We start from the raw sequence: 14,590 nt of genomic DNA on the forward strand, positions 1-14,590 counted from the left end.
GTCGGGCACTGAACACCCTACAATCATCAGCGAATATCTCCACTTCTGACTGTATGATGGAGGGAAGGTCATTGATGACGCAGTTGCAGATGACTGGGCCTAGGACACGACCCTGAGGAACTCCTACAGTGATACCCTGGAGCTGAGATGATTGACTTCCAACAAACACAACTTTTGTGCTAAGCATGACTCCAACCAATGGGGTGTTTTCCCCCTGATTCCCATTGACTCCAGTTTTGCTAGAGCTCCATGTTCCCACTTCTGTCAAATGCTGCCTTGATGTCAAGGGCAGCCATTCTCACCTCACAAATAATGTCACGGGATCTTTCCCATTCATCTTAAGAGGGCAGTGGGGGCTTCAATTGGCTGCACCTCCCTGCTGGGGCTGCTGGAGAGCTAGGTCCATTTGCAAACCACGAAGGTGTTTGAAAAACCATGAAACCATGGCGAAGCGAGAGTGAGGTGCATAGCGATGGCACGCAATGGTCTTCCGTATGTCCTTCTGCAATGTCACACTCAAGGATCTCCTTGTCTGGAAATGGTTCTCCGAGGTGCTGAATATTGACCTTCTAAAGCTACTTTAGTACCACATGCAAACTTATGATTCTCCACTACACTTAAATGCTGTTTAATTATTTCCAGACTTCTTGCCTTTAGCTGTCTAGGCCTTAAGCCTGTCATTTCAGTCCTAATCCTTGCTGCCTCTCGACCTTGGAATGTCTTCCTGTAAGAGGTGTTATATAAATCCAAGTTGTTATTGTTTTTTTACCAGTAGGCCATTGTTCCATCAGGGAAACCTCATCAAATGTCCTCTTTTGAATTAAAAAGACAATATTGAATGAATCTGTCCATAAAATCCTCAGTTTGTGTCCTTCAGACACAACTGTACATTCCCTTCCTAAAAATGAACAACGTCTATTTGTCTGCCAATCCATAAAGATAATCCTTCAAGCTCCCTTTTTAACTTTTCATCACCTGTCATGATGACTTCTTTCTGTGGCTTGGTGTCAAATTTTGGTAACTTTTTTTCTGATAACATTCCTGTGAAGTGTGTTGAGAAGTTTAGCTACGTTCATGGTGCTATATAAATGCAAGTTGCCGTTAACAATTTCTGCTTTCATCCCACCACTCTTGACTCCTTTTTTTTTTCAGCCTTGAATTTGCAAGAATGTCTCGATTTCAGCCTCCTTGTCTTCTCTTTAACCGGAGAAGGAGAAAAGCACTCAGCACTGCCTCCAACTGTCACCCAAACATCTCACCGCTGAGTAGGCCAAGAACTGAGGTTCGGAGGCTCACAGAGCTGCAAGTCTTCTGCCAGCGACCCTAGCCCCAGGCTGTATTACAAGCACTGATTGTTTAAGCAGCAACATGATCTCCTACACAGCCTTTGTTATCTGCCTGTGTCCAGCTTTTACCCATCAGCCAGTGTCAACTGCACAAGAAGCAGAATTTCACACCAGTCATGCACCAGTGCTTGTTGAGTGACTGGAGTCTGACATGTTCCTATATATGGAGAGAGACTGGCAGACAAGTAGATGTTGTTCATTTTTAGAAAGGGAATGTACAGTTGTGTCTGAAGGACACTAACTGGAGATTTTGCAGACAGATTCATTCAATATTGTCTTTTTTTATTCAAAAGGGAACATCTGATGATGTTTCCCTGGCACCGCAATGCCCTACTGGCAAAAAAAACAACAACTTGGATTTATATAACACATCTGACAGTAAAACATTCCAAGGTGTGGTCGGGGGTGGGTGGTCCAGGATGGCTGACCATGTTTGATCTTGGGCTGTTCACCTCGCAGTGGAGCAGGCTGGAGGCCACTGTCCCCACCATTGCCTCATGGGGTTGAAGGTCCGGGTGCCATACTTAAAGGGCACCCAGACAGCCTGCGCTAGCCCTTTGCTCAGCCAGTGCCCCGCTCTTCCCCGCTAACCCTTCCTCATGTCCTTGGTCATCCTCCACGCAACCTGCACTGCCACCACCCGGTCTCAGGCGTGCGCTGGCATTCACAGATGCTCCCCAAAGAGGACGATGCAGCAGCAACTCGCTATTAATCACGGAAGAAGTCTACTCGCCACGTACATACAGTCGTAAAAGCAAACGCTCTAATTTCTCACTGGCGGGGAACTTAATATGGAGCGGGAACTTAATTTCAGCAGGCTGGCCTTTTTTTCTTTTCATCCCTTCATGGGATATGGGCATGGGTTAGGCCAGCATTTGTTGCCTATCCCTAACTGCATGGCTTACTAGGCATTTCAGAGGGCAGCTAAGAATCAACAACATTGCTGTGGATCTGGAGTCACATATAGACCAAGCCAGGCAAGGATGGCAGGTTTTCTTCCCTGAAGGACAATAGTGAACCAGGTGGGTTTTTATGACAATTGATGATAGTTCAGTGGTCACCATTACTGACACTAGCTTTACATTCCAGATGTATTAACAGAATTTAAATCCTGCCAGCTGTGGAGGGATTTGAACCCCTATCCTCATAGCATTATGCCTGGGCTTCTGAATTACTAGGCCAGTGACATTACCACTACACCACAACCTCCTAGGTTTAATGTAGTTTCCTTGAATTTGTACCCCATGCCCCTATTTATAAAGCCCAGCATTCCATATGCTCTATTAACTACCCTTTCAACCCATTCGACCACCTTCAATGATTTATTTACATAAACCACCAGGCCCCTCTGCTCCTGCACCCCCTTAGAATTGTGCCCTTTATTTATTTTATGTTGTCTCTCCATGTTCGTCCTACCAATCACTTCACACCTCTCTACGTTAAATTTCACCTGTCATTTGTCTACCCATTCCACCAACCTGTCTATGTCCTTTCAATGTTTAATACTAGGCCCCTCACCGTTCACAATACTTCCGGGTTCATAACAAGTGTTGATGGTCTAAGGGATAATCAAAAGATAACTGTTGGTTGAAAGGTAAAGTTGACCAAGTCCTCTTTTAAATAGTCGCATTAAATCCTGAGAAGGCAGGTGGGGCTGTCGGTTTTATGTCTCATCCAAAAGACGGCTTTTCCTCAGTGTGGCACTGTAGTCTCAGCGTAGAAGGCTGAGGATTTTAAAAATGAGGTGTTGCCTGATCGGGAGCATGTTGAGCATTTGGGCTATAGTGTTGGAACATCATCTATGACCAGTGCTAGCATCTAGTGAGGCACTGGCAGCAGAGCCTCTCTACATTGTCCCAACAGTGGAAACATTGGATTAAATTTTTGTTGAATGGAGGTTGTGGGTTGTGCTGGCGTTGCTGTGTAGGTATTAGGAGTAACTTGGTCAGGCCCACATCTGGACAGTTGTGTTGAGTTTTGGACACTCGACATCAGGAGAGTTATGTTGACCTGGGTGAATTGCAGATACAGCAGCATTGTTCATTGCTTTCTAGTCCACCAATGCCTCAATTTTAAAATGCTCATTTTTATGTACAAATCTTTTGCATGGCCTCGCCCTTTCCCAACTCTGCAACCTCTCCAGCCTTGCAACACTACCCTACATTCCTTAACTCTGTCTTGTATATCCCCACTCCTGTTACCTCAACAACCATGCTTTCAGCTGCTTAAGCCTTCAGTTCTAGAATTCCCTTTGTAAACCTCTCTGCCCCACCATTTTTCATTCCCCCCTTCGTACCTTCCTTAAAATTCATCTCTCTAATCGTGCATTGAGCCATCCCTTCAACTATCTCCTTTTTTAGCTTGGTTTCAATTCTTGTCTAATTGCTCTTCTGTGAAGCAACTTGGACATTTTCCTAGGTTAAGGAATGTATACAAGGGGAAGCTATTGTTTCTATATATGTGCATAACGGTTGCAACAGGCTATTGGTCCATCAGCATTTACCCTCCATACGAACACATTGTCCTCATCACCTTCATCCAGCTTGTTCCCATACCCTTCAAGCCCCTTTAGGTAGAAATTGTGCGAATCAAGATTTTAGAAAATAAAATTGAACAGTAATATCTGCAGCTTGGAGCAGTGTTCCGGATTAATGTTTTCAGTAATCTCTCCCTTATCAACGTTCCCTCTTTTAATCCCTTAGCAACTAGTAGTGGAATGTTTTTGCGTCTCTACTGTTTGTATCTCAGCAGGTGGTGAGCAATGTGAAATCCTATTCTCTATCACTGATCCCTTGGCATGTAAGATATACTTATAATTAGAGGGTGTGCTGCGTAGATTTGCCAGCCAAATAAATACTGTGACTACAAGAGCAGGTCAGAAGCTGGGAATTCTGAATAATTCACTTCCTGACTCCCCAAAGCTTGTCCACAAGGCACAAATCAGGAGTGTGATGGAATACCCTCCACTTGCCTGGATGAGTGTGGTCCAACAACACCCAAGAAGCTTGACACCATCCAGGACAAAGAAACCTGGTCCATTGGAACCCCACCCACTACCTTAAACATGCACTCCTTCCACCACCAACGCAGCAGGTTGGCCATCTACAAGATGCACTGCAGCAACTCACCAAGCCTCCTTTGACAACGCCTTCCAAACATGTGACCTCTACCACCAAGAAAGAGCAAGTGCAGCAGGTGCTTGGGAACACTACCACCTGCAAGTTCCTCTCCAAACCTGAAAGACCGCATCTCTGACAGTGCAGTGCTCCTCAGATCAGCACTGACATGTCAGCCAAGGTTATGCAGTGAAGTCTCTGGAGTGGAGCTTCTTCTCTTGAAGCTTTACCTTCTGCCTCAGAGGCCAGAGTTCTACCAAATGAACCATGCAATATACTAAAGGGCATGAACACGACTCTTGAATAGTGATAATTGGAGTTAATAGTCTCAATGCGATGTAGCCAATTAGCAATAAATAGTTATATGAGATGATGGCATTCTCTGATGGCAGCAGCCCCATGAACTTCATTTGACATTTCATCTTAACCTTCCTTCAAAATATCATCTATCAGTTCTCAGCAAAGAATCCTTCATGTTTTTTTGTACAATGTTAGTCTTCAATTTTGCCATCTGCTAAACACATTTAGTGATACAATATTTTTTCTCCCCCTTCATTTGCCCCATCCACCCCTCCTACCCTTCCCCTGATGCATTGTCTCTGGCTCGAGAATGATTCCGCAGGTCCTGTAACCCCCACCCCCACCTCCTGACTTAATTACTTCCGTACATTTTCCAACTCCAAACACACCATCACCAAGTCTAACCCTGGTTTCTTCCCCCTACTCATTCGCCTCCTTGAAGCACTCCCTTCTCTTCTGTCCTCATACATCCCTTTTAAAGCCCCCATTGTTTACTCTCCCAAAACCCCATGACAACTTCCTCCCTTCTCTTTCATCAGCCTAAACACTGAGTACTCCTCATCCTTGGTAATCTCAACCTATTCCTTAAATCCCTGTTGCCTTGATATATAAGGAAGGGTAGCCCTTAATTTTATATAGTGCTTTTCCAGTCCTCGGTATGTCTCAAAGTGGCCTAAAGCCAATGTCGTATTTTTAAGGCAATTTGTGCTCAGGGAGGACCAACACACAGCATAGAGATAAATGACCAGATAGTTTGTTCTTTGTGATATTGTTTGAGAGACCAGTGTCGGTCAAGATGCCAGGAGGACTCTCATGCTCTTCCCATTGGATCTTTTATATTCGCTTCAGATTAATATCCTATCCAAAAGACAGCACCTTCAACTGTGCAGCTCTCCTCAGTAGTGCACTGCAGTATTTGTCAAGTTTATATACTCAAGGTGGAGTGGGGTTAATGGCGGGTGGTTACCTTGCTGGCTTGACAGCTAACATGTGGTGCAGAATAACACCAACTGTGTGGGGTTTGATCCCCATTACGGCAGAGCTAGGCTTTAAGCCTGCCTCTTTGCCCTGCCCCATAGCAAAACTATGGCATTGGCTGTCATTTGGCAACACCCGAATAATCAAGAATACTATCTGAAGAAGACGACATGCTCAAGTCTCCGGATGGGGTTGAACTTATAACATTCCAAGTTAGAAAGAGAGTGCTACCACCTGAGTCAAGGCTTATATCCAGATGTGCTTTTCCAGTTGCATTTTCCAGCTATGCTACTTTTGGAAACAGTTAGACAGCCTTTGCTAATTTTCTAGGTGGCCATATATCTCATGTGGAAATTGGAGCCTGCAGATGCCTCACTTGACCACATGGAAGGCTAAACGTCTTTACTACTTTTTTACTTCTTGGGCATACACTTGCTCTAACAAACCTTATTTTCTGCCATCACAAGTTTCAGTTATACTGTAGCTCTGTGCCAGAAGTTACCACTAGAAATTGTTATGTCAACATCTCCCCCTTTGGAAAACACAATGTGGTTGCAAGCTCTTGACCATTAACTGCAATATGGCAAGAGTTTCTGAGTTCCAATTCCACCTAACATTTTTTGTGAATTGAGTTTTCCTGTCAGGAAACTTTAAATTAGATTGAGATTGTTTACCTCAAATACCAGATTTAACGAGAACAGTATCGGCCTGAAACTCCTTAACCCAGCTCTGCGAGCAGGAGCAGAAATATAGTGGATGCCAATCACCTCTGACCCTGACATATTGTTCAGCAAGTTACAGCAGGAAATATGGTTTTTAGAGAGGAAATGTATCCCTAAAAAGATTTTAGAAAATAATATAGAGATATATATAGATGAGGCCTGTTGTTCTTCCATTCGGTAAGTGAGAGACCGTATTTTACTATTTAATTCATTAACCCAATCCTGATTCTTTATGATTAAAAAAAGAAAGACTTGTACTTATATAGCCCTTTTCACAACCATCAAGTGTCTCAAAGTGCTTTACAGCTAATGAAAACCCATTGAAGCCTAGTCACAGATGTAATATAGGAAACGCAGCAGCCATTTTGTACATAGAAAGCTCACACAAACAGCAATGTGATCATGACCAGATAATCTGTTTTTGTGATCTTGACTGAGGGATAAATATTGACCAGCACACCAGGGAGACCTCCCCTGCTGTTCTTCAGAATAGTGCCATGGGATCTTTTACAACCACCTGAGCAGACACATGGGACTTTGATTTAATGTCTTATCCAAAAGATGGTGCATCTGACAGCGCAGCACAGTGGCGTCTAAATGAGCATATATACAAACATACAAATTAGGCACATGAGTAGGTCACTTAGCCCTTCAAACCTGTTCTGTCATCTAATGAGATCATGGATGATCTGACTGTACTGTCAACTCCACATTCCCGCCTACCCCCAATAACCTTTCATCAACATCAAGAATCTATCTAGCTCTGCATTAAAAATAATCAAAGACTCTGCTTCCACTGCCTTTTGACCCACTGCCCTCTAAGGGGAAAAAAAATCCTCCTCATCTCTGTCCAAAATGGATAACCCCTTATTTTTAAAACAGTGACCCCAAGTACTAGATTCTCCCACAAGAGGGATCATCCTCTCAACGTTAACCCTGTCAGGATCACATATGTTTTTGATCAAATGAACCTGGGGCTCTCAATTAGCAGCGCAGTGACATTACCGCTACACCACGGTAGGCCTTGAATTTTGCGCTCAAGCCTGAGTGGGACTTTAATTGAACCCAGAACTTTATGGGCTGAATTTTTTTCTCATCGGGCAGGCGCGTGCCCGATCAGAATGGAGTAAAGTATTGCACGATGATGTCGGGCCCGACTTCATTGAGCACTCTCAGGATATTTTGCTCAGTGGGCACACGCGCACCTGCCGACAATTAAACCGCCTATTAAGGCCCTTAATCAATAAAGTAATTCAAATTTTTTGCTGCCCGTCCACTCTTTCAGTTAGCGGGCGGGCAAATAGGCCAAGCGGCCTTTGCATTCTTGGCAAAACCTCATCCACGGGCAGGATGTGATTTCAACCAGTGATTTAAAAAAAAATAAAAACTTTTAAAACTCATTTCAGAGCCACATGAGGGAACATGTTTTCCTTATTTCTTAATTCTTTATTTTTATTGTAATAAATCATCAGCTCCCTGAGGCAGCTCTGTACCTCAGGGGGCTTTTATTGCACGCACCCCCGCGCCTGCACAGACTTCAGCACTCGCCCTCCTCCCAACCCCACCCGGGCAACGCTGAGCGCTGCAGTGTGCGTTTCTCGCTGGCTTGTCGTTAATTGGCCAGCCAGCATGAAATCAATGTCGAGGCCCGATCGGGGGCAGTGGTCAGCTTCGCGACCACTCCTGAGCCCGCCTGCCACACATGCCCGACAAGGTAAAAATCCTGGCTTATGGCTTAGTAGAACAAGTGTGACCAACTGAGCTACAGCTGACATGAGACTTTACTCAGTCCATTGCAATATCTCTTTATTTATCAGTGTTTGCCTCATTCACCATATGTCTGATTTTAAATGTCGCTCCCTGCCTGTTTAATCCCACCTGTTAATGTAATTGATTCATGAATTCCTGTGTTCCATCTGACTTTATTTTATTAGTTTCTTCAGGTTCTCCAGGTAAACCACTGGCAATTCATAAAGCTGCAAAGTATTAATTGGGAGTATCAAGGACAAGAACAAAAGACAGAAAGGGGGATAAGAAAAGTGATAGGCGGAGAAATCAAGGGCAAGAATCAAACAGGGCCTCAGTGAAAAATAGTGGGAACGGGACAAGTAATGTTAAAAAGACAAAGCTTAAGGCTTTGTGCCTTAATGTGAGGAGCACTCGCAACAAAGTGGATGAATTAACTGCGCAAATAGATGTAAACAGGAATGATATAGTCGGGATTACGGAGATATGGCTGCAGGGTGACCTGTCGTCAACAGTGGCAGCGAATGATATCTGTTGACCAAAACAAAAGCAGAAAATGCTGGAAAAGCTCAGCAGGTCTAACAACAACTGTGGAGAGAGAAACAGAGTTAACGTTTCAAGTCCGTGTGACCCTTCTTCAGAGCTCTGAGGAAGGGTCATACAGAGTCAAAACGTTAACTCTGTTTCTCTCTCCACAGTTGCTGCTGGACCTGCTGGATTTTTCCAGCATTTTCTGTTTTGCTTCAGATTTCCAGCAACCACAGAATTTTGCTTTTATCTGTTGACCAAGAGCTGTTTACCGTCAGTTCAACTTCTGTCGGAATCTCTCAGCTCCAGACCTTGTAACAGTCTTGCTGAAGGTCATGGATGCAAGAAGTCAATGCCAATTTCCCTCAAGATAGCATTTGTCTGAGCTGTTCACAAAGAAACACTAACAAAACCAAAGTCAATTGGAGACAGGAGGAAAACCCTCCAACAGGAAAACTGCCTGACAAAAAATGAAGATGGCCTACGACAGCTAGAGGCCAATCATGTCATTCCCAGGATGTTGCTACAGGAGTTCCTCAAGGAGGTGCTTGCAGCTCAACCACCTTCAGCCATTTCATCACTGATCTTTCCTCCGTAAAGTCAGGAGTGGGCATAGTGTTCAGCTCGATTCATAATTCTGCTGATAATGATGCAGCTGGTGCCAATTTGCAGATGGCACAAAGATAGGTAGGAAAGTATGTTGTGAAGAAGACATGAGGAGATTGCAGACGGACGTAGATAGGTTAAGTGAGTGGGCAAAGATCTGGCAAATAGAGTTTAATGTAGGACAATGTGAAGTTGTTCACTTTGGCAGGAAGAATAAAAAAGCAGAGTATTACTTAAATGGAGACCTGCTGCAAAATTCCGAGGTGCAGAGGGATCTAGGTGGTCTAGTAAACGAGTCACAAAACGTTAGTATGCAGGTACAGCAAATAATCAAGAAGGCTAATTGAATGCTATCCTCTATCTCGAGAGGAATTGAACATAAAAGAAAGATTGTTATGCTTCAGTTATACAGGGCATTGGTGAGGCTGCATTTCAAATACTGTGTGCAGTTTTGGCCTCCTTATTTAAGGAAGGATGTAAATGCATTGGATGTGGCTCAGAGGAGGTTTACTAGATTGATACCTGGAATGAGTGGGTTGTCTTATGAGGAAAGGTTGGAGACTGGGCTTGTTTCCTCTGGAGTTTAGAAGAGTGAGGGGCGACAGATTGAAGTATATAAGATCCTGAATGGCTTTGACAAGGTGGACGTGGAGAGGATGTTTCCTCTTGTGGGTGAGTCCAGAACTAGGGGGCACTGTTTTAAAATGAGGTGTCGCCCTTTCAGGCCAGGGATGAGGAGAAATTTTTTCTCTCAGAGGGTTGTGTGACTTTGGAATTCTCTGCCTCAGAAGGTGGTGGAGGCGGGGTCATTGAATATTTTTAAGGCAGAGGTAGATAGATTCTTGTTAGGCAAGCGAATCAAAGGTTATCGGGGTTAGATGGGAATGTGGAATTCGAAACACAAGCACATCAGCCATGGTCTTATTGAATGGCAGAGCAGGCTCGAGGGGCCGAATGGCCTACTCCTGTTCCTATTTCTTATGTTCTTCTTATGTTGTAATTATATCAGGACCTTGCATAATACTGAGCTGAGAAGTTGCAGCTGGTATTCTCGCCACACAGGTAATGATCATCTCAAACAAGAGACGGTCGAAGCAATTCACCCGTCTTCAATGGTACTATTATCACTGAAGCCCCCACCATCAAACAGTTTTGATTCTATCAGGGAACAGACAGGGGAATGGGACCAGGTGAGTTGGTCTTGCAGAAAGCTAACACAGACATGACTCGCTGAATGGCCTCCTTCTGTGCTGTAACCGTTCTATGATTCTAACATCCATTGACCAGAGGCTGAACTGGGCCAGTCAAAAAAAACGAGACAGCTTCAAGAGCAAAAGGAAAGTTCCTCACCCTGTGACAAGTGGCTCTCTGCCCAACCATTCAAAGGTTCAAGTCAGGAATGGATTGGTGCAGTGGAAGGAACGTTTGAAGCTCAAAAACGTCCAGGACAGAGTGGTCCACTTCATCAGGGAGTCCTGCCGTTGGACTCAGCATCCAGCCCATCCATTACCAGCAAACTATGATAGCAGTAACTATCACCTACAGGATTCACTGCAGCCACTTGCCAACCTCATTTCAACATCCCACCCTGCAACCTCTACAACCACTAAGAAGGATAAGGGCAGCAGGATTGAAGGGGCATCATTGCCTCCAATTTCTCCTTGTTGTCAAGACCATCCTGATTTGAACATATATCACCATTCCTTCGTGATCGCTCAGCTAAAGTCCTGAAATTCCCTACCAAATACCATGATGGGGGATTCATCACCACAAGGATTAAATAGTTCAAAGAAAAACTCCATCACCACCATCTCAGGCTATTAGGGATGGACAATAAAAAATACTGAGGCTTTGTTAATGTTGCACGCATCCCAATAACATACGGAATAATTGCTAAAGCTCTGAAATTTAGTCCATAAAGAAATATCTCCACCTTGAAAATTACTGAGAACAATCACTGAGCCAGGTAGCTCCCCGCAGCAACATAAAATAGTCCCGTGCAATTCCCCCCACCAGCTCATGCATGAAGACTGGTACTTGTGGATCGGAGGACAATAGGTTCCTACGGAACCCCAGTTTCAAGAGAATGGGGGAAAATCCTTTAAGAATTGGGACAATGAAGGCAAGGAAGTCAATCAATTAGGCAATCAATAATGAATGAAACGTTGCAGATGTGCTCCTATATTAAACTTAAATTTAAGTAAAGATTCGCATACAGAAGGCCCAAACTTGATCCCGTTACCTACAATGGAGCAACATGAGATGGTTTGTGTGTGCATTAATTAGGCATTCCGACTTACTTGTCAAACACAACTGCAGCATATGCCGGCTCAGCGAAGACCACATCTCCACTCAGAAGATCTTGCTTCACCTTCAAGCCCCTGCCCTTGCTGTCTGTGTTGACGATTTCTACTTTTTCCATATTGCCAACCGTCATTGAGGGAACGAGCAAGAGAACCGCAGAATGGGCTTTAAGCTTGGCCACTAATCTTCAGCTATCTTGACACATTCAGATGGCCGAAAGCGAACTCTATAAATGGTCTGGCTCATCCAGCCTGTACCAACTCAAAAATGGTGGGGAGTTGGGGGGTTGGTGGTGGTGGGAAAGAGTTAGGGGAACACCTCCTGCAGAAATGTGAGATCGAGATTAATTCAGACAAACTACCCTTTAACTTCTGACAAAGAATCGTGGTAATAAGTCTTTTCAAAGACAGAAGAGATTTTCCTGAGGTATTTTATTAATCCTGTGTTATCCCTTTCCCCCCTTCAGAAAGGGGCTGCAGCCAGAGGATTTATTTTTGGAAAACAGATGCCTCGTTCCATCAAAGTGTGGCAGCTGAAGAGAGGCAGCCATTTGTCGTGAAGCTTGTGAAAAGATATCAGAGAGATACCAGTCTCTTGAGTTACTGCACATTTAACAGCAGACTGGCCTGAAGCTTTAGTGAATGCAAAGGCTAAAGAAAGCTTTGCAAAAAGTTCCAGAAACCTGTAAAAAAAATGATGATGATAAAGGTCAAATGATTGGATGGGGCATATTGGAACAGTTGTGCTGGTTATTCAATGCAAAAATGTTTAAGCTGAGCTCACCTGAAGGTTAAGTTAGATGGGAAACTATTTTATTGTTTGACTTCTGGAGAACTTAGACGAATGAAATGGGCAGACCCATGATAGTTGCAATTTAATGCAGTGAAATCTAAGAAATGTGTTTTGCAATGAAAAATGAGAAGGGGCAATGTAAATTAAATTTTGTTGTCATGTCCCCAGGACATGAAAGAGATCATAAACTGTTTAAATTAAATCCTACCTTTTTGCTTACTGAAAAAGTGGACCTTGCTGAACCAAAAGGTAAATGCTACAGATCACATGATTCACAAGTTGACTACAGTTCCTGGAATTTTCCAAAAGCAGTTGCAGGACAAAAGCTGAACCCTCATCCTTGTTGAATCTCACACCTCTCATTGTGAGGACACGTTACAATCAGCAAAACCAGGGACCAGCAGACGATCTGTCTCCCCAGCCTGGTCCTATAACAAAGGGAGAGCCATCAAAACTCATTATACATGCAGAGGCATTGCAAGCCACCATCTATCCCCTAAGATGAACAATGGATTTTGACCAGAGGCATAGAAACTGTTTGTTAGCCTGCAAGTGACTTATTAATTGGCAACATCATATGACCTAAGCTTCCGGTCTTTGGAAAGTTTTAATATTATATTTCTAGACTCGCAACTCAGTCTTCTGTTCAAACTCCAGCCTGCAAGCATAAAAGCAGGACTCCAGGCTGACCAACAGCTTGCATCAAGTCTAAGTCTCCTCGAAGCATGTTTCTCTGGAAGATTCCTGCCTGCCATCACCTGCCGATGAGACCAAGAGCGGAGTCATCCCAGATTTGCAATAAGTGCGGTGGTGGGCGGGAAAAGGACATTTTACCACCGGCAGCAATGGCGGCTTTTTTCGCCGTAGCATCCCAATTCCGCCTCATTAATTATGCAGCCACAGGAAAGACGCCATGTCACTGGCAGGTGACCTTTGAATTGCCCGCCATGCCATTACTTTAACGTTTCCACACTCCGGAAGCCATATCTAAACTGCAGCCACCCATACCGTTCTCAATGCTTGGGGGAGGCTGTGACACAGTTGTATTTTCACTGGACTGGTATTCCGGAGGCCCAGGGTAATACTCTGGGGACCTGGGTTCGAATTCCACCACGGCAGATGATGAATTGAATTCAATAGAAATCTCGAATTAAAAGTCTCCTGATAACCATGAAACCATTGCCGATTGCTGTAAAAACTCACTAATGCCCTTTAGGGAAGGAAATCTGCCATCCTTACCTAGTCTGGCCTACACGCCACCCCAGACCCACAGCAATATGGTTGGCTCTTAAATGGACAACTTAGGGATGGGCAATAAATGCTGGCCTAGCCAGATGTGCCCACATCCCATGAGTGAATAAAAAAAAGCCCAGGCCTGCTCTGCTCCAGTGAAGACATGGCCCTGAAAGCCAAGTTCAGAATGCTTTCTGGAGGCCCACTGTGATGTCCTCCACCCAGCTCTCTGGCTGCAGGAGGTCCAGAAATTTCACTACTCCAGCTTGGGAGGCGGTGGCAGAGGTGGTCAGTGCCAATGCTGCACAGAAGAGGTTGGCCATCCAGTGCAGAAAGAGGATAAATGATCTGACCTGTGCTGCCAGGGTAAGGCAACCATCTCATCACTCTAAACTCACACACTCACAAGCCCATCACTCATTCACTGGCACCTCACTCACTGCCAGCTCATGGGACATCACCACCCATTCTCCCTCACATCTCCATCTGACCTCATCTCCTCTGGAGACTGCCTCCTCAGCCCTTGCCCTCTTGAAGTCACTTGCACACGTCAACATGTGCACCTCCCCCAACCCCCACACACACACCCTGGGATACCCCCCTTCCCCAGTACAGCCCTCGCCCTGCAGCCTCCTCCCTTACCTGAGGCCACTTCTCCTCCTTCCCTAAGCAAGCCCTAGCCCTGCAGCCATTGAAAAGCCACCCCTGCCTTAAGGCTGGTCTGGTAGGTAGAGCCTACCCTACCCGTGAGTCCCCCTAAAAGTGCTGTGGTGCTGCCTGCGAAGCCTAGCGCTGATGACTGTGAGTGCTGCCCGAAGCAAGGTAGGCAAACAAACCTTGAAGCTCCAAGCCAAGTGCAGCTCACCAGGTGCACATCGCTTATGTATAGTTATGAAATATATCAGCGTGGGATGATCCA

At 44.7% G+C, this 14,590-nt stretch overlaps 1 protein-coding gene across 2 annotated transcripts in view; it reads right to left on the minus strand.

Moving 5' to 3' along the window:
- Positions 1-11,837, minus strand: part of LOC144687910 (histone-lysine N-methyltransferase Smyd1-like) — a 74,103-nt gene extending 62,266 nt beyond the window's left edge. For both annotated transcript variants that reach the window (XM_078554503.1, XM_078554493.1), the window contains exon 1: positions 11,643-11,837. In XM_078554503.1, coding sequence (XP_078410629.1) covers positions 11,643-11,779 — 137 coding nt within the window. In that variant the 5' untranslated portion in view covers positions 11,780-11,837. The remainder of the gene's footprint in view (positions 1-11,642) is intronic.
- Between the last annotated feature and the right edge of the window lie 2,753 nt (positions 11,838-14,590).

Source organism: Cetorhinus maximus, chromosome 1, assembly GCF_964194155.1.
Source record: "Cetorhinus maximus chromosome 1, sCetMax3.hap1.1, whole genome shotgun sequence".
NCBI classification, from domain to species: domain Eukaryota; kingdom Metazoa; phylum Chordata; class Chondrichthyes; order Lamniformes; family Cetorhinidae; genus Cetorhinus; species Cetorhinus maximus.